Source organism: Zonotrichia leucophrys, chromosome 5 (assembly GCF_028769735.1).
Source record: "Zonotrichia leucophrys gambelii isolate GWCS_2022_RI chromosome 5, RI_Zleu_2.0, whole genome shotgun sequence".
In the NCBI taxonomy this organism is placed as follows: Eukaryota; Metazoa; Chordata; class Aves; order Passeriformes; family Passerellidae; genus Zonotrichia; species Zonotrichia leucophrys.
In genome coordinates this window covers 47,733,489-47,758,603 of record NC_088175.1, presented here as the reverse complement: position 1 = coordinate 47,758,603, position 25,115 = coordinate 47,733,489, and the positions used below count along the sequence as shown (strand labels likewise).

The following is a 25,115-nucleotide window of genomic DNA, read 5'->3' as shown; positions in this document are numbered from 1 at the left end:
GCAAGCAACCATCCTCTCACCAGGTACTCTGCCTGTAGTCTGACTGAACACACAAGGAAACAAATATCCACACTCACTTTCTGACAGGAATCTTTCCCTCTTCATTCAGTTGCAACTTCAGCTTCACTAGACTGTGAAAAAAAACCCAAACAAGATTACAAAAATGCATTTGTAGAATGCACTGTCCATCTTAAGAGATCCCACTAAGTGAGAAGAAAGAAAAAACATGCAATTGGGAAAACAATCTAACAGTGAACTGAAAATTGGGGTCCTGCAGACCATCAGCTTAACCTTGGCATGACCCAGGCTTTGGTCTGGAGGCTGCCAAGGGACCTGGATGCTTTGAAGTCTTTTTTTTTCAAGCACTGTCAGAAAGAGCAGGACATGGAAATTTCAGAGAAAAAAGTTACTCAGAAAGGACTTACATCTTCTCTAGGAAGGTGGAGCGGGGAGCGTTGTACGTGAGGGGATTCCGGGCAATGGCCATGATATCCTCAGCCCAGTCCTGGAACAAACAGGGCAGAGGCAGTGGGGCACTACTGAACTGCTCCAGGAAGTACACACCAAACAGGGAAAGGGCACAGAATCCTGGAATCATTGGGTTGGAAGGGACCTTAAAGCCCATCCAGTGCCACATCCTGCCATGGGCAGGGACAGCTTCCATTATCCCAGATTGCTCCAAGCCCTATCTGACCTTGAACACTTCCAGGAACGGGACAGCCACAGCTTCTCTGGGCAAGCTGTGCCAGGGCCCCTCACCCTCACAGGGAAGAAATTCTTCTCATATTCAATCAAAATCTACCTTCTTCCAGTTTAAAACTCTTACCCCTTATTCTGTCTGAGACTTCTGGGCTTTCCTCTATCACCTTCCTCCTGCCTATAAACATTAGGAGCTGAAACTTTTCTACTTCTCAGCTGCCTATTCATCCACACAAAACACATGAAAGACAACAATGACCACTTTCTACTGGTCCTTCTCCTTGCAGGGCAGAAGCTTCTAGAACTTTGGAGATACCACACCTGACTGGAACATAAACCTGCTTGTTTATAACCTTGTCAGTAATGCTGAAAGAGCTCAGCATTATGTTTAAACTCCTGTCTTACATTATCATGTCTCCTCCTCTCCTTTCCTGCTCCCCAATGAATATCCCAATCCTTAGAGGTTCCCAGTACTTCCAAGACCTCAGGCCCTGATACCTTGCAAATCTCCTCCTTGTAGGCCACAAAGTTATGGAAAGTGAGGTCAACCATATCAGAACCAGATACAATTGTCAGGTTCTTCAGCAGGAAGGTGCTGTGAGGGTGATCCAAGTTAAAAACATCTCGGAGCTTCGGGGACTGCAAAAGAAACAGAACAGAGGGGAGTAATTGGAGAATGAGGGAAAACTGTACCCAAAAAAAACAGACCCCAATACACACATTGGTTCAGATTCACAGAAAGCATCTAAAGGGTTGCAGAATTGCTTAGTGCATTCTTCCTTTCCTTGGCTTTCCTTATTTTTTATCTTTATTCTGGAGCCTGCATTACTGGATCCTCCATGGGACAAATCACCATGACCAACATCTCTGCACAACCCTGAAAAAGTCAAAGCTGAAGACTGCTCTTAAAGAAATTTCTTCTGAAACTTCAGGCTGGACTTGCAAACAAGCAGGGGAGGGTTTGGCCTGCTTGTGCCAGAGGTGTGTAACCAGTTGATTTTATCAAAATACACACACTAGAAAGCGTATTAGTGTGACACCTGGTTTTTGGGGCCCCCTGTCACTTCAGAGTTGGCTTCTTCCCCTCCAAGCCCCATCTTCTGCTGCTGTCACTTGGTAGTAGTGGTTTTTTCCATAGCAATTCCAGTACTCTACAGCAATGGCTCACCAGAGACTTTTTTTGTTGAGTGTAAGGCTCATCCGATTAGTGGTACTTGGATTGCAGCACCATATGAAAGTATTTATAGAATGCTTTAAATTATTCATCATTTTCTGCATTCCTATGCATGGTGTCACTAAGCCAAGGTATCCAAGGTATCCTAGAGTTTTACTGATGATGCTATTTATAATGGGAGTATAAAAATTTCCATTCCTAGAATAAAGCACAGGAATCCCTTATCTGAAGCAGGACAAAACCCTGTCCAAGCCAAGCAAACAGGGAGCTGTCAGAGCACCTGCTCTCCTTTAGAAACAGGGCAAATCCACAGTCTGGGATTGTTAGAGCAGGTCAGACTTGGAAGTTAAACTGCAGCTGGAATCTGAGAGCACCTTTAGGTTTCAGCACTTTCAGGTTTCAGCACCATGTCGCACACAGAGCTGAATACACATTTTATAAGGAACTGCAGAATTTTTTTACTTCAATTTTCCTAATTTCTGAAGCATTTGCTATTTTGTCACAGCAGTAGCAAACAGGCATCTTTAAGAAAAACAGGACAGGGTGGGTTGTAACTCTGGATCATCTGACTGCTGTCTCTTATTTTGGAAAAGCAACTCTCCAAGGGGGTAACTCTGCAACCTGTTTATCCCAGAGCATTTGGAGGGAGGGAAGAGAAGGAATAGGATTTGCCTATTTTCTACAAGGGGATTTCTAAAATGGCTCCTTCTTGCCTCGTGAGCCATTTTCTTTCACAGAACTGAGCACCACCAAACACCCACATCTCCTTCCCAGGCTAATGGCAACTCCTTGTTGGAGCTCAGCTTTCCAGTGCCAGCAGCAAAATGTTGAGATTTTAACTCATCTTGCAAATGCACCAGCATTTGTTCAGCTCTAGGGCTGTACAGGAGAGGAGGCCCAAACAATAGTGAACTTGTGGTTGTGCTGAACTCATTTCCTGTATTTGTTATCCGGGGCTCCACCCACCCCTTCCTTCTCCGCACGCTACTCTCGCTACTCCCTAGCAGACATTTGTCACCTGGCTCTCTCCAGACCTCTCTGACCAGCCCATGTTCCCACCAAGCCGAGCACTTTTGCCCTTATCCAGGCAACGATGCATCCAACACCCAAGGAAGATGTGGAGAGAGGACCAGAGACCGTGTGCAGGAGCTCTGAACCTGATGCCACATCATGGCTCTTTCACAACCTGCACTCCTTTAGCACTTGTGCCACAGCTTTACTCTGGGAATATTCACTGTCACCTTGCAGGCAGCCATAAAGGAAAAATAGGAACTGCTGCATGAAAAGCAGGACATGCATATTAGCCATGCAAATCAGAAGGGAAACACTCTTAGCAAATCTCCTTAAAAAAACCCAGACAAGCAAAAAACAACCTATTAGCAGAGTGGCTGAAATATGGAGTCAGCTGGAGTTTCATGTCCCACCCTCCTGATTTCCCTAAAATCCTCAGCTCTGCAGAGATCCACAGTCCAGAGAGAAGCAAATTCTCATGCAAATATAAACAAAGAGTCAGAGACAGACACAGGATGGAGAGGGACGGTCCTTTCTCTGCTTGAGAGGGGGCAGAGCCAACTGACTGCAGGACCTGTTTGTTGCTGTGCCCTGACAGAGCTGTGTCTTGTGGCACAAGGACAACACATCTTCTCTTCTGGAGAACTCTTATTTGGTTGTCAGAAGGGAAAAAGGAAGCCCCAAGATATTTGGGGTATGCCTTTGACTCTGGAGGTAACACTCCTGTCCCCGTTAGCCTTGCTGCTCCGCGCTGGAGATATCGGCTGTGGAATGGAGAGGGCCAACCTGTCCCTGAGCCAAGCATCTTAGGGACACAGGCAGACAAAAATCCACAGTGAAGCACTCTCAGCCCTCCGTGTTTTACCTAAAGGAACTGGAAAATCAGCAGCTCAGATTCCCAGGCACAAAATAGCCCACGGTATTCTGCAATCCAGCAGGGACACACTGCCAGGGACAGAGAAGAATGTGTCACCGTGGATGCTGTGGCCCCAGAACTCACTGCACAGCAATGGCAGAAGCAGGAGGGCCCAGCATGGCAAAGGTCATCACCCACACATGCCCATTTCCTTGCTCAGCTCCTGCTCCACCACTCAGAAATCCTTTGCCAGACACAGGCTGGTACCTGCCTCTCTCTTGCACGCTCACAGATTGGTGCCTCCGTACGGCTCCACAGGATTGCTCTCCAGTTGGAGGGCTGGAGTCAGACTTAGTGCAGCTCCATCCTGGGCTCACAAGTTGCTCAATCCCAGTGCCAGAGCTGGTCAGCCCCTGTGCTGCAGCAGAACCACTGACCACCCACAGTGTTTAGAGCCTGTGGCTCACAGCCACAACTGTGAGGGCACTGTGATTGTCCTGCAGGGTTCCTAAACAATCCCACTGGCTTTATCATCTCAAAACATGATGAGTGAAATGCTTTGGTACAATTTCCTTCTTGTACACGTGCAGTTCAGGCTGTAGCTCCAGGTTCAACACCAACAGAATGAGGACAGAGCATGAAGATGGTTTATAATCATGACAGTCAGAAAGTACAACTTTTGTTTTTATTAAAAAATGTCTGTCTCAAAGCCAATGCCTCCTAAAACATCTAAACAAACCCCAAGACACAGCCAATAGCCAGAAGTCTGGCCTAAAACATCATGTATTTTGGCCTTTATTATTATTAGATTCTCTGTCAGCATTCCAGGGTCTTGGTGCCTTAAAAAAGAAACCACAAGAAGCCCCACAACTGGCGCAGCCCTTATTGTTCCTCATTACTGAAAAGAAAACACAGACCTGATTGTAAATAACAGCCCAATCTGTATCAGCACACTGCTGAACTACAGTCAATAGTTTTTAAATCATGTCTCCTTGCTGCTCAAAGGCACTGCTCATTCTTATCTTTATTATTCTCTTGAACACATGCCAAAGTTCGCTCTGCCCCACGTAAAAATTCCGCGAAGAAAAGTCACGGCAGAAACGCAGAGCCACCCTCAAAGAACCTCACAGGGGAGCCCTGCGTAGGAGGGGCCGGGGACGATTCTGCTCTGTGGTGAGGCAAGGACTGGGGAAGGCAGGCAAGGGCCAATTCCATTTGGAGGCTGCTCCTATGGCTGGCAGCCCCTGGTGAGTCCCTTTCCATGCTTCACCTGCTCCCTAAGCATCCCTAACCATGGACAGGGCTCCAGCTGTGACCTGTGCTGGCAGTGCCACGGCAGCAGGTCTCTTCTCAAGTGGTTTTTCACGTGGCTGCTTTGGTGTTATTATTCTTGTTGTGTGTAGAGGTTACAAAGAAAAACCCCAAACCTCTGAGCAGGCAGTCGTGGGAAGGTGCTGCTGAAAGCAGGGAACTCCCAACACCACACTGACCCACCCCCTCCCAGGGAGACTTCTCCATGCCACAGGACTGGAAAACTGAGGGCAGGTTACATCCTTGAGCCACAGCCCAAACCTGCACAGCCCCTTGCTGTGGAAAGCAGTGGCACAGATGCTCTCCATACAGCACAAACCTGCACAGCCCCTTGCTGTGGAAAGCAGTGGCACAGATGCTCTCCATACAGCAATCTCCTTCCTCTGGACTTCTTTCAGTAACAATCCAGCAGGAAAACCAGGCCACAAGCTTTGCCTCAGAGCAGCTGCAGATTGACTGGGGCATCACTTGCAGGGAAGGGGAAAGGATGTTCTTTTTATTGCTGGTACCATCCACAGTTCTTCCTACAGCTGTGATCCTGCTCTTCTTATCCTAATTCTTGTCCTGAACAAAGCTGATGGCTCATTTCTTCTTCACCTTCAGGCAGTGAAAAAAATTAACTCTTTGTATTAATCCCAAAGTTCTCTTCTACAACCATTCCAAGCTACTGTTTTGTAACAGGGCAGAAGAGCACCCATGTTCTTTCTTCCACCTCTAAACAGATTTTTATTTGCTTCACCGCACCAGTTTTTTATATTAATGCCTTTTGTAACAACGCCCCAGACACAGCTGCCCCATGTGGAGGGTGTGGTGGTTCATGTGAAGAATTCATGTGAATAATTTTTCCCTGCTTTCTGCATTCCTTTGTGAACTTCTGCTCTCAGGACAGCCAAATGAACATGACCCTGAGGGCTTTAAGCCAGAGGCATCAAGGATAGCAGAGCTATGTGTAAGTAACAATCTTCCAGACCCAGATGGCACATCTTGGTTCAACACCCCTTGGTGCCCACATAAGGCCTCCCAGGATGCACAAGGAAAAGATGGATAAGGAGCCAATCTAGTGTATTTTACTACATGTTATCACAGAATTCCAGAAAACTCCCTGAAATAAAAAGGAGACCTATTTCAAACGAGTCTCTGTAAAATGCAGAATTCAAAGAGCACTTGGGATTTTCACAGCAAAGGTTGTCATCAAGTGCATCACTTCTGCCCACTGAGAATATTTAATAAATCAGTCAGTGCTTGACCCTTGCTTCGTTGTTCTTCAAAAATGAGCTGCAGCCAATTCCCATGGCTCTAAAATCCCATCCCTGGCCTATTACAACAACTAAAACAGAGCAGCTCCAGCCAGGTGCCTAGGGAAAAGCACTGGAGCAGGGCATATGCACTGGCACTTCTTTGACACATTCCTGCAGCTCCCAGCAATCTGGGATTCAGCAGCTTCCTAACCCAGAGGCATTATCTCACATTTAATAACCCCCTAAGGGCATTTCCTTCTTATGCTGACTTTTTATATTCACACTTCCATGACTGGGCAGGAAGCATTACCAATGGCATGGTGATCTGAGGTGGGACAGTCAGCAGCACCTCCTGCTTGTGCCACTCCTGCCTCTGGAAAATTCCACCTTATATGGAGATCCTGCACTGGAAGAAACCCTAATTGCTTCAAACTCTGAGTAAGCATTTCATGCTCCCCTTCTCCATTCAACTGCTGATATTACAGCACTCCACATCCCCTTCACCTTACTCCTTCTGCCAGAACACAGTCCCTCCCACTCAGATGCTCTGCCCCCAGCAGCCACTTCATTCCTTTGTTAATCTTGCTGCTCTTCCATACCTTTTCCAGTTCTCACTAAATTTGAGAGTACACTAGAATTGCACATAAATATGGATCAATTTGGGGTGTAAACAACAGCACAACTTCGTAATGATTTCCTTATAATCTCTAAAATACAATTTACTTTTAGGAGGCAAATACTGCTGAACACTACATTGATATTTTACCACACACCCACGATGTTTTCTGAGTAGCAACAGTCAACTCAGGCCCTGTTATTTCAGAAGGATGAGGGATTTTTTCTGTATGCATTGCCTGATTTTTATCTGTATAAAATGTATCATTCATTAGATCATGCATTCAATCAGCAATTCAAGGTCTTCCTACAAACCAGCCTGATTTTATTACCCCAAATAACTCTGTACCATTGGCAAACTACTGTCTTCTCTTGGTACTCTCCAATTAGTCTTCCTTAACTAAGTCTTACAATCTAGGCCATCTCCAGCCTTCTGTTACCACCAGGACATCCAGCAATGGCCTCAGTGCTTCCCCCAGCAATTTATTATCTATATCAAAGATCAAGTCATTTTGTCAACAGGTCATTTCTCAAAGTTTAACACCCTAGAAAAGAGTATCTCCTTTAAGTCAGCCTCAGTGTGTCCCATCTGGAGGGCAGCACCAACTCAAACAGCCCCAAATATTTTATTCTCTCTAATGAAAATCCAACCTCTGACAGCATTTTTAAAGCACAATTCCCACAAAACAAGTTGCTGACAAAGTTTTAGGCCCGTTGAAAACTGAAGCATGTTCCAGTCTAATGAGCTTCTAAGGAGAAAGGAGGAAAGGAGTTTCTCTGAAGGAAATATGACTTTTATGATGGGCACTGTTCTTGAGCTCTGCTGTGCCTTCAGCACCCACCTTTTTATAGTATTTTGAAAAATACCGCTCTTGGGGAGCTTTGAGTAGACATTTTCAGAGCAGATTGAGAAAACAGCCACACAACTTATGCAAAAGGCTGCTTCAGGCTCAGGAGATATTGCAAAACCTTTCCCTTTTGCCTTAGAGAGTCACCTATGTCACCACATGATGCATCAGCTTTACTTCTTTGGTCCCTTTTCCACCTTTGTGCTTTACTGCAGTTTTCTGCTTGCCTTTTCCATACATGGAAAAGTTAAAAACAAACAAAGTCCCAGAAGCAAAGTCCTAACAAGGGCTGCAAGAATCTTCAATTATAACTGAAATTGAGAACAAAGCCCTGATCATGTGCAAATGTAAAAATATGTGGGGGGGAAGAAACAAACCACTTTTTCTGAAAATGCATTTTCTTCCCTTTAAAGGGAAGATCCCAGCACACACTGTTGGAGTGGCATTGTGACTCCAGGTTTGTGGGCACGCTGTGTATCCTTACACAAGAGCAGCTCCAGTGTCTCAGAGCAGGAGCATCAGTGTCTCCAGCAGGACTTAGCAGTGCAGCAGGGCACTTGGGGAACTGGTTCTCCTGGCTTTCTGACATATTCCTCCCAATGAGCCCATCTACCACAGTGTGGAAGTGCTGCTTTTGGGAGCACAGAGGGCCCCTGGGAGGTCAGGGACAAGAGTCAAGATGGCTTTTCTGTATTTACATAGCTGTGATGTAAGGAGATGAGATGAGATTCTCTCTAGCTTCTTCCTACAGAAATCCAGGACAAGCTGCCTGAGCCCACCAAAACCTCAGGCAGCCCTGCCTCCCCACTGAAACACAGGACAGAAAGAAGCTGTGGCCTCACCTTGGGCGTTTTGGCAAACCGCCCTGCTCGGGTGTCTCGGATGCTGGTGATATCCAGAATTTCTCTTTCCTACAAACAGAATAAGGACAAAAAAAAATGAGGAAAGACAAAGGAGGAAGGAAAGCACTCCAAGGCTTAGTGTCTTTCCCTGTGGAAGAGCTCTCCCAGCAGGAACAAGGCAGGGAGGGAAGCCATTCCCACTGCACAGCCTTCCCCAGGCAGCCCCTCTGTGTCCTCACTACTGGCTTGCTGTCTTGTTTGTTCTTTTAATATCCAACCTGAATTTCCTTCCTCTGTTACTAATTTTTCTTCTCACCATGGATCTGGAGAACAAATTATACTTGTTGTAGCAGATAATATTATTTTCCAAGATCACATTAGAGGACAATGTGGATGCCATGTCTTCTGGCTAGTATCCCCATTTTATTGTTAAGCAGGAAGTAATTTTACTCCTAATCCCACTCTGTTCTGAGTCTCTAGTGCAAAAGCAGTTCAGTTTACTTTAGCTGCTAACCAACAGCATTTTCCAGGAATGTGTGACCCCTTCCAGTCTGGCTTTCCTTGTGCAGCTAAGCTTCCTTCCCCAGGTATCCCAATGAAGTATCTCCCTTCCATGGTGACACCAGCTATCCCTGTCTCACTTTGTGTTCCACTTCATCCTGCTGGTACCCTTAGAGCAGATATTCTACTGCCTGAGTGGACCTTGAAAGCAGAACAGGAGTGACACCAAGGGGTGTGACAGTCCCCAGCATTGTGACACTGTTCTCAGGGGATGTGACTGTGGCAGTGCCGGTCCCAGCTGGCACTGGGCACAATCTCTGGAAAGGCAGAGCCCACCCAACCCACCAGGTCCCTGGCCAGGCCTGGGCAGGACTGTCTGACTGCCATGGCATGTAGGGCAGGCAGAGGAAGTAAAGCCAAACCACAGCCCACTCTGGAAAGCAGAAGTAAGGCCAGCCTTCCACCTCCCTCTCCATCATTTGATGTACTCATCAGTGAGGAACTGAATTCTCTTTCCTCCATGTGTTGTCTCTCCCTCTCCTCCAGCAGCTGCAAACATCACCCTGAGCACAACTTGCTCTCCAGACTCCATGTAGGCCCTACATCACTACAGTCACTACTTTTTTAATTAAAAGGTCTAAAAGCCCAATGAGTCAGTTAGTGGCCCCACTGCACAGGTTAGGAGAATCCTGTATCTTGCTGGGTGACAGGTATATCAGCACTGGTTTTTTACTGGTATCAGTGATATCACTAAAACTGTTCTTCATGAAGTCCTTTGAAGGACACAAGCTTTGCAGGAGTCAAAAACGGTGGAAGTATGAAAGGCACAGAAAGGCCACACTCACATCTTCAGTTCTTGCACTTTCCTGGTGCTGTGAAGACCAACCTGCCACTGAGCAGCTCTCTCTCATGGTGGGGTGTCCCTACTAAGAGGAATAAGTGTGGCAGTTTGCTCCCAAGTGCAGGACTCGAGCACTTGCAGTGTTGTCATCTCACACAAACCTGAGCTGGCTGGCTGGAGCCCGAGCTGTGCGGCCTCAGCACTTACCGTGCTCTGATGGGTCCAGTACACGTAAAAGCCCTGGGGGTCCACTCTGAGAATCACAGGAGAAGCATTTGATGTTTCCTGACAGAAAAAAAAACAGCAAAAGAATGTTGGCACCTTGGGTGACTTGGAGAAAACATCCTGGGACACAAGGTTCCCAGTTCAAACACAGACCCAGCAGGTGAACACCCTCTGGGATTTATGAAAATGAACCCAAGGATTATAGGACATCTCCACAGCGACACTTGTGAGGTTCTGGAAGCTGAATCCTGAGTATCACCTAATCTGTGCATTTAACAAGAACAGCTGTCTTGGAATTTTCTACATAAAGAAGTGAGATAATAAAGCATCTGGAGATTCAATTAATTTTTTCATTTGATAAGTCTTCTTTGACCTGCTCCATTCTACAAGCTCAGGAGTAACCCAGGCCAAGCAGAGAAAGCATTCATCCATGGCATCTCCCATCCAGGTGTTTGTGCAGATTATCTGGGCTCCTTGTCAGGAAGGCTTCAAGGAGGGGATACATCAATGCAGCATCATCATGCTGCTTTAGATGGAGATTCTGAAACTCCACAGACTGTACACTCAGTCTCTATATGGACTATAGAAAGAAGCAGCTACACAAACACCCACACCAGAGGCTGCAATGAGATGAAATAATTTGGGGCTGATCCTGAACCCCACACAACCATTTCTGGGAAGGCTCCAGATTCAATTCAGGAAGCTGAACACATCACTGTTAATATGAAAACAGTAATGAAATCTGGAAGTTGTACTTGTCTGTTGACCTCAGATTCTTCAGTTTTTTACTCAACTCATACTTCACTCTAGAGTGTATCTATGTTTTCAGAGACCTCCATTTCCATACACAATATTTGCAGTAAAGTGCTCATTGCACAGCACATTGTGTGTGGTCCTTTTACAGCCTCTTGTCTTCCCCTGCTGTGCCAGGGCCAGCACCAGCCTGCCCAGCACTGTGTCCATGTTCCCAGAGCTCTTGGCTGCTCCTGCACACATGGCCATGGAGAGCAGAACAGGCCTCATGGTACCACCACAGAGGATTGTGCCATGTTCTAGATTACCCTTATCTCCCACAAAGCAGCTTTCTGGAGGGCAAGCTGAGGCTGCAAGGAAGCTGCTGCCAGCCAGACTCCTGGCAGGGGGTGCAGGCAGCCTCTCCAATGGGGCAGCTCCTGGCAGCAAAGGAAATGGGCAATCCTACAGAAGATGGTCTGGCAGCCAACTTGGCTGCTTCTCACTCTGTGGGGCAAAAAACAAGCACTGTCTGCTAAAATCCTGTAATCCATAATCTTTCAGAGATAGGAACAGTTTTGACTCTACTATGAAGACTCAGAGGCAGCACAGAACCATACCCATACCCATCTGCCCTGCCCAAGATGTCAGCTACTGCCTTGTGCCCTGCCTGGGGTTCTGACAGGATTCCCAGCTGGTTCTTTAACCCAGCTACCACCCATGTAGCAGAACTTCACCTCTTCAGTCTGTTTAGGAGCCCTAGCTTGCTGGATGCTGACCAAAGCACTGCAGAGCTGCTCTTTACCCCAGGGTCCTGCAATAACCAATGGGACAGGTCAGAACAGTCCTGCCTGTCAGGGACCCATTGCTCTCTCCTCTAGACAGTGCCTTACCAAAGCTGGACAAGGTGAGGGCTCTGTAGAAAAAGTGTGGGTATGCGTTTTTGCTGGAAGGCCCTAGTTCTGTCCCAAGCTGAACAGGGATTTAAGAGGCCAGCCTGATTTTCCTGAACTCCTTTGCCTCACTTATCCTGGAGGGAGTTCAAAACTGTTACCAACAGTACAGTCCTGTCAATTGAAAGAGATACAAAAAACTTAACACTCATGAATTCTAAAGTGCAGCAATCCTGCAGTCTGGAGCTCTCACCATCATCCTCTGCAGCCTATTCTAACCATGGGTTGGGAAAGCCCAATGTGATGGAGCAATGTGACCAGAACAGGCCACTCATGGAAAAGCCTTTCTTTATTGGTGGAGATGAAGCCTGTAAACTACTTATTTGAGGCAACCACTTAGAAATGTTTACAAATATATAAACCTTAAGGAAAGATCCAGACGGGAATTGAGCTCACCAATCAACAGCTACAGCAGGAAATAAACACTTGGTGGGTCTTGGAAGCCCAACTGACTCACGTTGGTTTTCAGGGGACCCTAACCCAGGAATACCCAGTGATGAACTTAACAGCTTCCAATTCTTGGGAGAATGGCCCCCAAGGACTGAACACAAAGTCATCAGCAATTTTAGACAAGTTTGGCTACTGTGATTCTGAGAAAGCAGATTTCAAATTCTGAGAAGCTCTAAGTGCACTCTGCAGGGAGCAGGCCCACAGGAAAGAGGAAGGCTGTGCTTTTCACTGTACCCAGTGTCATCCTCCTGTTTATGTACTGCTCACAGGGGAACTGGCAGCCATATTCCAGCTCCTATTCCTCACATCCATCCTTCCTGCCAGCTGCACAGTACACTGCTCTCATTCTCAGTGCTGCTGGACCACCCCACTGATGTTGGGCACAGGTGATCCACTCCCCCACATGCTCCTTTGCGACTTAACACTCTATTCCAGCTTCACACCCACAAAAGTGCTAATCCCTCCTGCACTGCTGCTGCAGGTTCCTTCTGATCATCTCATTTGCACCACCACATGAACCATCTCCCCAGACCCCTGTGAATAACCATAATCTGGGCTTTCCCCCTTTTATCAACATCCATGCCCAGCAGCAGCTCTCCTCCTGCTCACGTTTGTGGGTGCTGGGGTGAGCACTCTTTTGCCTCCTTCGAAAGTGAGGAGGGGAGCCCTTACATTCCAATGAACTGCTGCTGCTCTACACTTTGTTCCCCTCACACAGAAAGGCAGTGACTGCAAAGCAGCTGTTTTGAAGGTATAGAGGACAATGAGCTGGAGAGAGCAGCAGCTTGCTGCAGCACCCTGAGGCTTCAGCCCTGTTAAAGCACAGGCCCTTTGCTCTTCAGTCATTCCCAGGCCCAGGGGCCGGGCAGGCGTGGGAGGCCATGGCTCACCCCCGATCCACTCAGGCAACAGGGCCATAAGAGGAAGCAACTTGGAGCCTGATTTCATCTCTATCTGAAAAGTGCAATGTGTGTTTTTTACTCTGAAGTAGATCCTACCCTACCCCTTATGTGCCTCCAGAAAGCCCAAATGTGGTATTTGCATATCACCCCACAGAGACTCCCAGCAGCGACCATCTTCCTCAGGGCTGGACCTTGTGTCCTACACCAGGGGCTGCACACATAGACCCAGAGCACGCTCGCTCCATTTGTCTCCATCCTCCACTATAAGAGATGTAGAAAGCATATCCCCAGCCTCTTACACACACAGACACACACAACATCCCCTTAACTTCAGTCCTCAGCTTTCCTGTTCTTCCCAGTTCCCTCTCGCCATCTAGAGATCTCTGCTGTCAGGTGGGATCCCACACAGAACACAGGCTCCCAGCCTCCCCACAAACCATGACCCAGCCAGTGTCTCGCTGCCACCCCAGGCAGAGCCCAGGGAAGGGACACCCCAGTACTCACATCATCCCATTTGATGAAGCGGTCACCCTTGCACAGGTACTCCTTCACCTTCGTGGGCTGCAGGACAGGGTTCAGCACAGACATGGTCCTACAGATGTGCTCCTCAGCTACCACAAGCAAGAGCAACTGCACAGCTCACTCCTCCTTAGCCCCCTCTCTATCTCTGCCTCTCACGTGGCAGGGCGTTCTGCCATGGCCTCTGTTGGCATCGGAGAGCAAACAACCTCTTATATCCCAGTCCAATTTAGGAGGGGCAGGGGCAGGCAGGCGAGGAGCGATGAATCTGCATTGTAAATCAACAGCTCTCCAGGCAAGTAGAGCCTCACCCAAGGTCACCCAGAGCAAGGCTGGCGTGCTGGTGGGCACAAACAGCCACCGTCCCTCCGGGAGGGATCCACTCCTTGGAGCTGTGCTGGTGAGGCACCCGGCTCGGTGAACTTCCGCAACTCAACTTCCTTAAATGCTCTCTTGACGAAGTACAGGCATTGCCAGAAACGCTCCAACTGCTTCTGCAGCTGTGTTACGGAGCAGCTCGGCTCTGGCTACAAGCAGACTGCCCCCTTCATGCAAGAGGCCAGATGTCCCAGGAAACAAACTCCTTCCTTGCTCTGGACAGATGCCATTTCTGAGGCCACACTGCACTGTCCAATCTTAAACAGTTTTCCTTTCTCTTATGGGCTCTTCTGAATGTCAGCCTCAAAATGAGACAGACCAGCAGGGCAGCTGGAAATTCCCCAGATGAAATGAAACATTCCCAGAGTCCCAGGAACTGCACTGTTCCACACACTCACTTGGTTCTGTGGCAGATACATGGGACATAGAACAGGAGAGGTGGGCAAGATGGGGATTAAAGTGACAAAGCAGCAGGGAAGGGACCAAAAGCAGAACAGGTTAGAGGCAAACAGGGCCAAAACAAGTCTCTGCTTCTGACCTTGGAACAAAGGAATTCCATGTGGGCAGCAGAGGAGGAAAGCAGCTCCACTGGCTGATGGGCACTGGCTAACCTAGAGAGCAGCTTATGAAAAGGCCTGACATGGCCAAGATCAATTTTAGTCAGAGGCAGAGCACCACAACTAATTACAAGTGGAAATAACTGTGCTATGATTGCTGTGGATTCCCAGGCACATGATGGGATGTCATCCTCACCTCCTATCAAAGCCAAGATTGCCATGGCTCAAAAGGGACAAGCTGCTGCAAAAGTAGCACAGAAAAGGTGGAGAACAACCCCACCCCCCCCAACTCTGTAAGAGGAGCCAGCTGCATGTTTTGTTCTTTCCTTTCTTCCCAGCCCTGATGTGATGAGTCTGGCAGTCTGGAGCAGCCTGGACAGCTGGGGAATGGTCACTGAAGGAATCCTAAGGGCATTCTCAGGTGCTACTGGCATGAGGCAGGAGAGATAAAGTGGAACTTTAGCAAGTGCTCCAACTGTAAAACAGTAAAAGCAGGAACCAGAGCTCCCTGCTGCAGGAAAAGAGAACCCTGAGCAAACACAACATCCTTGGTCTTTCAAGGGATCTGCCAAAAAAACCCCTGGGAATAAGAGAGCTTCCGCATTTCCAGCTACCATGGCATTTTCTGCACTTATAGGAATTGGCTATCCAACAGAAGGCAGCTGGCTCTCTTTCCTTACGGTCACGGGGATATTCCAGGCCCAGCCAAGCCAGTGTCACCAGGATCCCACACTCAGGAAAATTGGTTACTCCCAAGGAGAGAAACAGAAGATGATAAAGAGTGCAGTGAGAGTGAAAGTTCTCTACACTCACCTGATCTCTTCTGCAAGGCCAGAGCAGCTTCAGGTTCACTTCCCTTAAATTAGGGAGCAGCAATGGAGAAAATAGAGAGCATTAATCTTGCTCAGAGGTGCTGCAGTCCTCCCAGCCTCTGGAACACTGACAGCACTGCAGGAAGGCCCTGCAGGTCACAGCTGCAAAGCAGTGAGAGGTGGGATGAGCTTTGCCACCTGGTACTGCCAAGGGCAGGTGAGATCAGTCATAGCTACTGGATCCCATGGCTTGACTGGTACTGTCAGTTATCACAGCTTTGTGAACCAAGTGTGCTTCCTGCCAGGGCCTCACTGAGAGGCTGCTTCTGTCCTTCTCTCACACCCAGATATTCATCAGCTTTCTCTGCCTCATGAACAAAGTAAGCAAGAATCCTGCCACAGCTTAACTCTACATGTCACTCAAGGTCAGCTTCCCCTAAGGAATAAAACCTTAATTCGATGAATAATGAAATCATATTTGCGACTCAACACAAGCAGCATGAAGATCAGTGCCCAAGTTGGTGGCTGCCCTGCAAGGCCACGTGATGCCCAACAGCAAGGGCCAAACCCCCACTTGCACAAAGGTTGTCACAAAAGCTGCAGCTCCCTTCCTCTTGCCCAACCCAGCCTCCTTATCTTCCACTTCACACTCCTTGCTCTGTAGGAGCCTCTGTCCCTTGCATGCAGAGATGGCTGATGGAGCCCTGATAGCACAGAGCAGCAGTCCTGCCCTCTGCTGAGAGCTGCAACATCAGAGCAGGCACGAACAGCAGCACTTGAGCAGTATTTGTTTATTCAAAGCATCCTTTATTCTCTCTGTCCTGTAAGGCACATCACTCAGTGCATACTTGTCCCACATCCCTGTCTCCTTGCTTTCCTCCCATACCTTCCCTGCCAGGCTACCCACCACTTGCTACAATAGTTTTGATATGCAAACATTTCCCTTTTTAAAATTTAATATTCTTCCTTCTCTCCCTGTGCTACCTATCCAGCAGCCTGTACCCCCCCAGGGTGCATGCAGCAGCAAGGCAGGCAGCATCACCCTTCAGACAAGGTTTAGGAGACAAGGTTTCCAGACTCTCATTTAAGCCACACCGTTAAACCTCCCTTCTGACTTCCAGCAAATTACTGTAACCTCCACCCCAGCTTACTCCTGGCACAGGAAATCTGTAAGAAATCTCTCCCAGCATTGTTGCAGGAGAATTAATTTGCCATGTGTAATGCTGTCCTCTAGTGAAGAGCTGTGACACTGCACATCAGCAATGAACTCCCAGCTCTGCAAATGCCAGCCCATCCCACTGCTCCTGTGGCTGCTCTGCCCTCAGAGCGCTGGCAATCCGGAAAGGATTAACAATCCCATTAAGACCACAAAGACAGTATTTTCTTACCACCCTGGAGAGCAGAACTGCTGAGTGTGTGTACAGGGACGTATCTTGTGTCCCATTTTGAGCTGAAACCACGCGGCCAAGGACTCCTGACAGCTTTCAGCATGACTCTTCAGCTTGATCTGCAAAAGTCAGAGGACAGTGGACTATGGCACAGAGAAGTGACCACAGATGCCACAAAACCATAAAAGCAGTGAGGTCTTGTGCAAAAAAACCCCAAATCCCAAGAAACTATCTGTCCAACCACCAAGACATGGTTAGGCCTGTAATTAACTGCTCACTGGGCAGTGTGTTGTGTTTACAGCACTGACAGCTTTCAGCATGTTTCCAACCAGCACAGTGAGGCTGCAAGCAGGATCACATTTAAACATCCCATACATTCCTGCAGTGCCAGGTCACTGCTGCCCAGGGCTGGCTGTACCATGCCATGGCTGCTGGGAAAAGAACAAGACTTTCCAAGACAGGTCATTAACAGGAAAGGAAGCATGAGGAGCAGTGGCACACAATCAACGTGCCCATTTCATGGTACACTTCAGTAGCAGAGTAACAAGAAGAGGAAAGCAACTTTTACCACACCTGGAGGTGAATGCAGCCTGTTCCCACCTGTATTCACCTCCAGTACAAAACACTGCAGAGGAAATCAGGATACTGGGGGAGAAAGCCCCATTGTGCTCTTAAGCTCATCCACATTTACTTCCCGCTGCACCAGCCCAACTTACTCTGTTTGCCTACTCGGTTCAAGAAACTGAACAAGCGTCAGCCACAGTCTTCCCTTCACTTCTCCACATGCTAGCCCAAAGCTCTCATTTCTGTAATATCCAGCCTCAACCTAGAGCTCCTCCTCCTCCCTGCAAAGGCCTTTGCACAGCTCAGACAGATGTCTCAGGCATCCCATCCAGTATTCTGCTACTCTCAGAAGCATGGAGAGAATCTATCTCAGGCCAGCAATCTTCCCTTAATTAAGTTTTCCCTTTCCTGCAGCACTGGGAAGCTATTCACTGACTGTGATTGTGGGAAATCAATAATGCAGGTTCATTTAGCTACATCCTTCGGGAGCCCTTGGAGACCAAACAAACATCCCACTACAAGAGGTAGCAGCAGAATTCAAGCTTTCTATGGCCCTCAGACATGAGAAGTCAAAATTAAAGGAGCTTATAAAGAACAGGAGCCTGCAGAGCAGTTTTTGGAGTGGTGGGAGGAAGGCTGTTTAGGGACTCTGCAGCTCTCCTTCCCTGGCAGGAGTCCCTCAGGGCATCACGTATCCCTGACTCTGTCTCCAAGGGACCTCTTTTGTGCTCCTTAGGAAGAATCCCAGAGAGGGATAATTTGCAAGCTGTGTCTAGTGTCAAACAGTCAGTGACTTTACAAGACCCCAGAGCTCCAGTTCTGTACCACAGGAATCCACTCAGAGCACAGCTTGGTGTTTTTGCTAAAACCACAAGGCCAAAGCAAGCACTATTACTGCAGCTCTTTAGGGATGGTTGTTAGCAAGGAGCTCTCTTTAGGAAAGAGGGCACAGACCTGCTCACAGCTGCCTGCAGAGAAGTTCACACACAGTTACTTGTCCACAATAAAATGAAAAGCCTTCACCTGACCTTGGCAAAAGCCAAGACTTCACACTTAATGAACACAAGCCTGCTCCTACTCAAAGCCCTGAGAGCAAAGGGTTGGCAGGGAGAAGAGAGCCTTAAGAATACTGAATTTCTTGAATATTACCATGGAATTGTGTGTTTTAGGAAGGGCAAGTCTCCACTGCAGCATGAGTGAGTCACAAATAAATGCAACAGGGAGGGGAGGCTGTTGGGCTGAAGGCAGAACATCGCAAGCCCATCACACTGTACATTTGCTGAGAATGTTCCAACAGCTCCCCTGCACATCCAGCCTTATCTGGTTCCTAAACAGGGAAAGGCAAATACAGGCTTTGAGAATGACCAGATACATCTACCATATTGCTAATGGTATTGGTTGAAATGAGTGGACACATACAACATCTGGTTGGAAGGTTCATCGAGAGGTCAGCTTTGGCTCAGGGCCTGTTGTTCAGGCCTCAGTACTTCAACCCAACAAGCTTCAGGCAAAAACTGTCGAGACCTCACTCAGCCCCAGAGGCATTCTTGGTACATGTCAACCCTCTGCCTCTTCACTGGAATTAAGCAAGAGCATAGGGAAGGGACTTGTGGGAGGTAGTAACTCATCATCATTTCACCTACTGAACCAAAAAAAAGGAGGAGCTGGAGCAAACCCATCACTGAGGGGAAACACATTGAAATATTACTAGAAAATCCATTTTGTAGGAAGTGCTATAAATTCGCTTTCCAAGAATTACAGTTATTTTGCAGCTACTCCATTTATTCCCATGTCTTCTTGGGGAAGCCTCTGGGTTATAGGCAGTTCTCCAGTTGCTGTAGGCTCCTCCAGATCTACAAGTCCTGGTTTACAGGAGGTTTTTGCTGCAACCACTACACCTGACTAACCTCAGATTGAGGGGAGGTAGAAAATGATTGCAGAAGGCACAACTACATAATTCCAAAAAGTAATTTTCTTGCACCATAAAGAACAAAAACTAATTTATGTCCCAAATCACCATTTTAGTTGCCTTTTGAACAAGACAACAGAACAATTTTGTAGGGAACTAACACCTGTGGAGTAAGGTGAAGCCATAACTTAAGAGGAGGTTTAGATTGTATCAATAACGGGCTTGGGAAGAACCCAATTTGGACAAAACTAAGGCAGTCTTTCCCTCTAAAAAACTGCCGCTTGCCTCAGGCACCCTTGCAGCCTCACAGAGGTGCAGGCAGCACATACCTGCACCAGGGAGAGCGCAAAAAGTAACTCCGTCGGGAAGCCAAGGTAGAGAGGAGACTCCTGACCTCCTCCAGCGCTGGGCACGTTGCAGGAGGCCACGCCAGAAGCGTTCCTGCGGCTCGGCGAGCGCTGCCCGTGTCCCTAAGGCACCGCTCCCGCCCACCCCTCACTGCAGGGCGGGTAAAGGGTGCGGTGACACGGGCACCGGGGGAGGGGGCTCCTTTTAAAGGTGGCCCAGGCTCCTCCCCGTGCCCGCCCCTCTCCTCTCCTCCCCTGCCCTCCTCCCCTCCTGTCGTTCCCACCCCTCAGGGCGGGCTTGCCCCCTACGCTCCGCCCCTCGCCCCCGGCGGGGCAGCGCGGGCAGCGGCACCGGTGGCAGCACGGGCGGTACCGGCATGTCCTGAGCAGCGGCGGCGGCCGATCCGGGCCGGAGCCAGCACGGAGGGCTCGGTGGAGCAGCGGGCCAAGGGCCGGGCCCCCATGAAGGAGAAGGAGGCGGGCGCGGAGCGGGGCAAGCCCGCCACTTACACCGGGGACAAGAAGGCGCGCATGGCGGCCAAGACCAACAAGAAGTGGGTGCGCCTGGCCACCGTGCTGGCCTACGTGCTCTCCGTCTCGCTGGCCGCCATCGTGCTCGCCGTCTACTACAGCCTCATCTGGCAGCCGGTGCGCGGCAGCGGCGGCTCCTCCAGCCCCGGCCCCGGCGCCGCCGCCACCCCCGCGCAGCTCCGCGCCGCGCCCGCCGGACCTACGGCGGGGCCTCCGCCCGCGCCGCCGCGCACCGGCCCCGGCCCCGCCGCCACCGCCCCGCCGGCCGCGTCCCCCTCGCCCGCGGCCGGGAGTGGGCCGGGCGCCGGCAGCCCCTGAGCCGGGCGGGCCGCGGGAGGCCGCGCGCCGCCGGGGATGCGGCCGCGGGGCTCGGCCGAGGATGGAGACCGATGGCTCGCCCGTCCCTGCGGCACCGTGCAGCGCCCGTGGAGACTGACTGGAGACTGACCTGGAGACTGACTCGGCCCCGTTTGGACTCGGTGGAACTGCGGTATCTTCTTTTCCCCCCGATTTTTCCTCAAAAGGGAATTTTGTGGCTTCGTTTTCTTCCTCACCAGGGCTAGCTTCTCTCCCTTTGAACCCGCATTGAATTCCTGCGCTGTTTATGCCAGTCTGTTACCTATACAAGGATATCGGTGTCCAAAATTCCTCGCTATTTACAGGATCAGCTGGGAACAATACGAATTTAGAGGCTGTAATCCATTGTTGAAGTAAAAACAGTTTTGTTTAACGATGAGCATAAACTTATTTAAAATATGTGGAAGGTAAATTGACTTGTTTACTATATTAAAATATTTTCCCAATATGAAAGTCTCTGTAACAAAGTATGTTCTCTTCGGTGGTGGGAGGAGGAATGCTGAACTGGAAGGGGTCTGAGTAACAAAAATTTGGCCACTGCAATGGGCAGCTGTGGTACATGATGTTGATTCATTTGTTATTGGTCTCTGTAGGTGAGGCTGGAGAAACCTCTGTACGTGGCTAATTGTGGAAACGAAGCAGTGGTGCTGGAAAGGTTTGATCTGTGCTGGCAGAGCAGGCGGAGCTGTGGCGGTGGGTGCTGGCGGGCTCTGAGCTGCGGCGCGGTTGTACCCGCGGTTGTACCCTCGTGCTGCTGCCCGCAAGGGATGGCAGCGCTTACGGATCGTCCCCGCACCTCTGGGGCATGCAGAACCAGGGTAGGTCTGGCCCAGGCACTCCTGGTGAGTCCTGGGAAGGCTGTCCTCCCAGCTCCATGGTTTCCTGCCCTGTGATCTTCAGAAATCTTCTATTCCTTGATGAGCAGGGTGAAAAAATGGCCTTTAATGACTCTGGGAAGTGGGATATAAACTAGGAAACCGTAAGAGCCATGTTGTTCCAAGCTGCTGCTTTCCAGATGGATGGATTCAGCTGAATCTGTGAGGCTGCCAGGCTGTGCAGCATCCCTATGAAAGAATCACAGCAGTTCAGATTCCTTCTGCTGAGGGATGCAAATGTGGTGTAACGTGGCGTACGTATTTGAGTTGTGCAGATCAAAAAGGTACTATAAAATACAGCACTTGGCTGCTTGAAAAGAGCTGTTTCATATCAAAATTGGGGTTTGGGACTGGTGGTTTGTTAAGGCTGCATCATCAGCTGGGCATTGCCTTCACATCATCTGTGAAAGGTAGAACCAGGAGCAGAGGGTTTGCAGGGAGGAATGAGGTGAATGGAGAGTGGTTTGTTATCTTCTTTTCACCCTCTTTTCCAGTTTTCTGGAGAGCATGCAGGGAATGCTTTGTGTTATTGGAACAGAAAGCTGGTGGGAAGGACAAAACGATCCCGCTTAAGTCACTTTAGCCAAAATCACTGCCACCCTCCTGCGGGGCAGGTGGAAGAGCTGGAAGCACTGAGTCAGCAGACAGGTGCCCTGCAGCTGTCACCTCCTGAGGTGCTTCTCTGCTCTCCCTGTTCATCTGCAGGGGGAAGGCTGAGTGTCCCAGAACAGCACTGGCTCCAGGCCCCATGGGTGTCTGTTCTGTGAGTGGGGGGATTGTGTTCCTTTGGTGGTTCTGCCTGCAGCGTGTTGATCCCTCTGTGGGGCTGCTCACGCCCACAGCAGTTCTGGTCCTGGTGACATCAATGCCTTTTGCTGGCCTTAGGGTCCACCTTTGATTGTGGGGCAAAGTTCCTGCAGCTTCCCAAGGGAGAAATGAATGACAGAGAAACCAAGCTTATTGTGGTGCCAGTTGAGTTTAGTCTGCTTCTCAGCTCAGGTGGCAATGCAGAACCAGTTGGGAAGTGTCTCTGAGAAGGAGCTGCTGTTTAACTTGTAAAACCTTGGAGATAAATAAAGCTGCGTGCAATGCCATGGATGCTGGGATTTCTGTGCTGCTGGCCTGCAGCTTGGAGCTGGTGACTCTGTGCGCTGAGTGCCCAGGGCCTCCTGGCATCCTTCATTTTAACTACAGTTGCTCTCAGAAGACTAATAGAGTCTGGCTGCGTGGTGCAGAGGGGAGAGGAAGTGAATGGAATTAAATGGGCTGTGTGGCCCTCTTCCAACCTGTCGTGTAACTGCTGAGAGATGCCTTGTACTCGGGAGCAGGAACAACCTAAAGTTCTTTACCTGGTTTGTGGTTTTGGTAGCAAAGGATCTCTGGGACAGAGACAGTGCTCAGATTCACTGGATCAAAGGGAACAGGCCCTTCACTGATGGCTGCCTCCCCTTCTGGTGCTAAAAATAGTTGATGAGCCAGTATGAGGATGGTTGTGGCTGTCTGCATTCCTGTAGGAAAGTGCAGGCTTGGTGAGTTCCCAGACTGTGTTTTTGCATCTTCTCCTCTGCTGACAAACAGATTTCAGTGAAATGCTGCTATTTCTGTACCTATTACAAGTGGCTTTGGAGCATCCTGGGGCTTCACTCCGGTTGTACTGAGTGTGCAAGGGAGGGGAAGCTGCCTGGGGAAGATGCAGAAGGGTTGTGTGCTGCCAGCCTAACAGCCAGGGAGCTCTGGTGATTGCAGCAGCCTGGTTTTCCAAATCTTTTCCAGCTATATTCTTCAGCTATAATCATTTCCCCATCCTTTTCCTAGCCAGGAGTCATAGTCCTCCAGAGGCAGATGTGTTCCCATTGGGATGCTGTCGTCAGCCTGTGATGAGCCCGTTGCTGTGCTTCTTACTCTTGTCATGACAGGCTGTCGAAGAAATCTGTGACTAAGTGTACTTTGCAAATACTCCAGTAATAAAAATGGCTCATCTGGACTGGTTTCTAGATGTAAGCTAACTTAAAATTCAGGGCACTAGGGATTTCTTGGGAAGTAGATTGGCTGCAACAGATACTTGGACTGCGAATTTTTACATTATGTTGCTATCATTGTACTGAGACAGTCATCTGCATCTCAGCAGAATTGCTTTAGTGCCCTAAAATGGTGCAGTCACCAGTCTGGGGTAAAGCTGAGGTTTAAAAGGCAGATGGTTGTGTCGTCTGTTGTGTTACTTCAGCTCCAGTTCACCCTTTCCCTTCATTGCTCCTCAAAAAAAAAATAAAATTCAGGTTCACTTAGTGTGATTGTATCAGGCACGACAAGGCACAGGGTTGTGTGTTGCTTCCCAGGTAGAAATTACTGTAACCTTGTGATTCAAGATGTTGATTCCTTGGAATTGCTGGGGAAGGTTATTCCCTTCACACAGCTGCTGTCCTACATGTCACCTACCAACAGAGCTGTGCCATGTTCCCATGTCGGTGAGGAAGGAAGACATCTGGAAGTCAGTTGGATGAAGGAAATACTCAAATGTGAGTGAAATTTGAGTCTACCTTAAAGCTTTTTGCTTTTGTGGTAGACATCTAATACCTGCTCTCTGCCTGTGCAGACTGGCCTTGTCCAAATGAGTCCAGTTTGTTCAAGGAGCGCATTTAGTGTAACTCACATGCAGAGGGACCAGAAAGAAGGGAAATAGCAGGAAGAGTTACTGGAGCATGTAATGCGCTCCAGCAGCTGGCTCACGTTTCTATCTCTAAAAGCTCTTTTTTCCCCGTGTGCGTTCTCTTGCGGGCTCATCTGATGCAATGCACATCATCTTAATCCCAGATTCCTGTGCAGTATTTCTGACAGGGAATCTTGGCTTAATCCCTGAGCGTAGCTGAAAAGCAGTTGTGTGGTGTAGGGATGATAACAAAACCAGTGGCTGCTTCTGGCCATCGGGGATTTCCCCCAGAGAAGTCAAAGCTGATCTCAGTGGGCTGCTCAGGGCGGTGTTACCGACGGCTGGCTCTGAGTCCTGGAGCTGCTGGAGCACACAGAGGGGGGAATGGCGTAAGAAACAGTCATAGCAGGAAGCCAAGGGGATGAAGCTTGGCTTGTGGCTGTTCCACACACGTTCAGAGGCAGTTTTGGGAAAACTGGCCAGGTGCTGTGTCACTGCACTGGGATGGTGTGAGCAGGAATCAGCCATGGACTTCCAGTGTTGCCTGCCAGTGCTGCAGAGCCTGGGAGCTGGTTGAGCTGCTGCTGTAAAACCTTTCCAGGGAAGGCAGCAGGCTGCCTGAACTTCCTTAACTTCCCAGCAGTGCTGTATCCTGCTGCTGTTCTGGGCCTTCCATTGACTTGAAAAGCACTAACTACTGTATTATGCACTTAAAATATAAAATTGATAGCTAAGTGCCAGTGTCCTCAGTGTCCTCAGTGTCCTCTGCCACTAGCAACCAGTTTATCTGGAGGGAGATCATTGTGGAAAACCAGTGAAATTTTCAGTTATTTTTATATCTAGAGACTCTGTATTGGGCTTTACTGGTTAGTGGTCTGTGTGTATGCTCCTGCTGCAGGTATTGGACTTGTTGAGGTAGGAATGGAGAGCTGAACTGCTGTCAGGATTTTGTGTTATTGCCTCCTTCAGTAATTACGTTGGAAACAAGTATCTCCAACATTATCCAAATGTATTTTTGTCCTTGGCTTGAAGT

General features: G+C 49.0%; 2 protein-coding genes across 5 annotated transcripts in view; one reads left to right on the top strand and one right to left on the bottom strand.

Moving 5' to 3' along the window:
* Positions 1 to 19,824, bottom strand: part of PLCB2 (phospholipase C beta 2) — a 40,084-nt gene extending 20,260 nt beyond the window's left edge. Inside the window, exons 1-8 of one of the 4 annotated variants that reach the window (XM_064715209.1) lie at positions 19,655 to 19,824; positions 16,853 to 16,971; positions 15,466 to 15,508; positions 10,144 to 10,221; positions 8,595 to 8,663; positions 1,198 to 1,338; positions 426 to 505; positions 78 to 131 (exon numbers count right to left, since the gene is read on the bottom strand). In XM_064715209.1, the coding sequence (XP_064571279.1) occupies positions 78 to 131; positions 426 to 505; positions 1,198 to 1,338; positions 8,595 to 8,663; positions 10,144 to 10,221; positions 15,466 to 15,508; positions 16,853 to 16,908 (521 nt within the window). In that variant the 5' untranslated portion in view covers positions 16,909 to 16,971; positions 19,655 to 19,824. Of the gene's footprint in view, positions 1 to 77; positions 132 to 425; positions 506 to 1,197; positions 1,339 to 8,594; positions 8,664 to 10,143; positions 10,222 to 13,702; positions 15,056 to 15,465; positions 15,509 to 16,852; positions 16,972 to 18,565; positions 18,734 to 19,654 lie in introns of those variants that run through there. The other 3 variants (XM_064715208.1, XM_064715210.1, XM_064715211.1) reach the window with 3 other exon arrangements.
* Positions 19,825 to 19,959: 135 nt separating this feature from the next.
* Positions 19,960 to 21,013, top strand: INAFM2 (InaF motif containing 2). The gene has a single exon (XM_064714363.1). It carries the CDS (start codon positions 20,135 to 20,137, stop codon positions 20,519 to 20,521), a length of 387 nt encoding a protein of 128 aa, XP_064570433.1. The 5' UTR covers positions 19,960 to 20,134; the 3' UTR covers positions 20,522 to 21,013.
* The last annotated feature ends 4,102 nt before the right edge of the window (positions 21,014 to 25,115 follow it).

Excerpts from the sequence above, each read along its gene's own strand:
- INAFM2 (XM_064714363.1), top strand. The coding sequence starts at position 20,135 with ATGAAGGAGAAGGAGGCGGGCGCGGAGCGGGGCAAGCCCGCCACTTAC.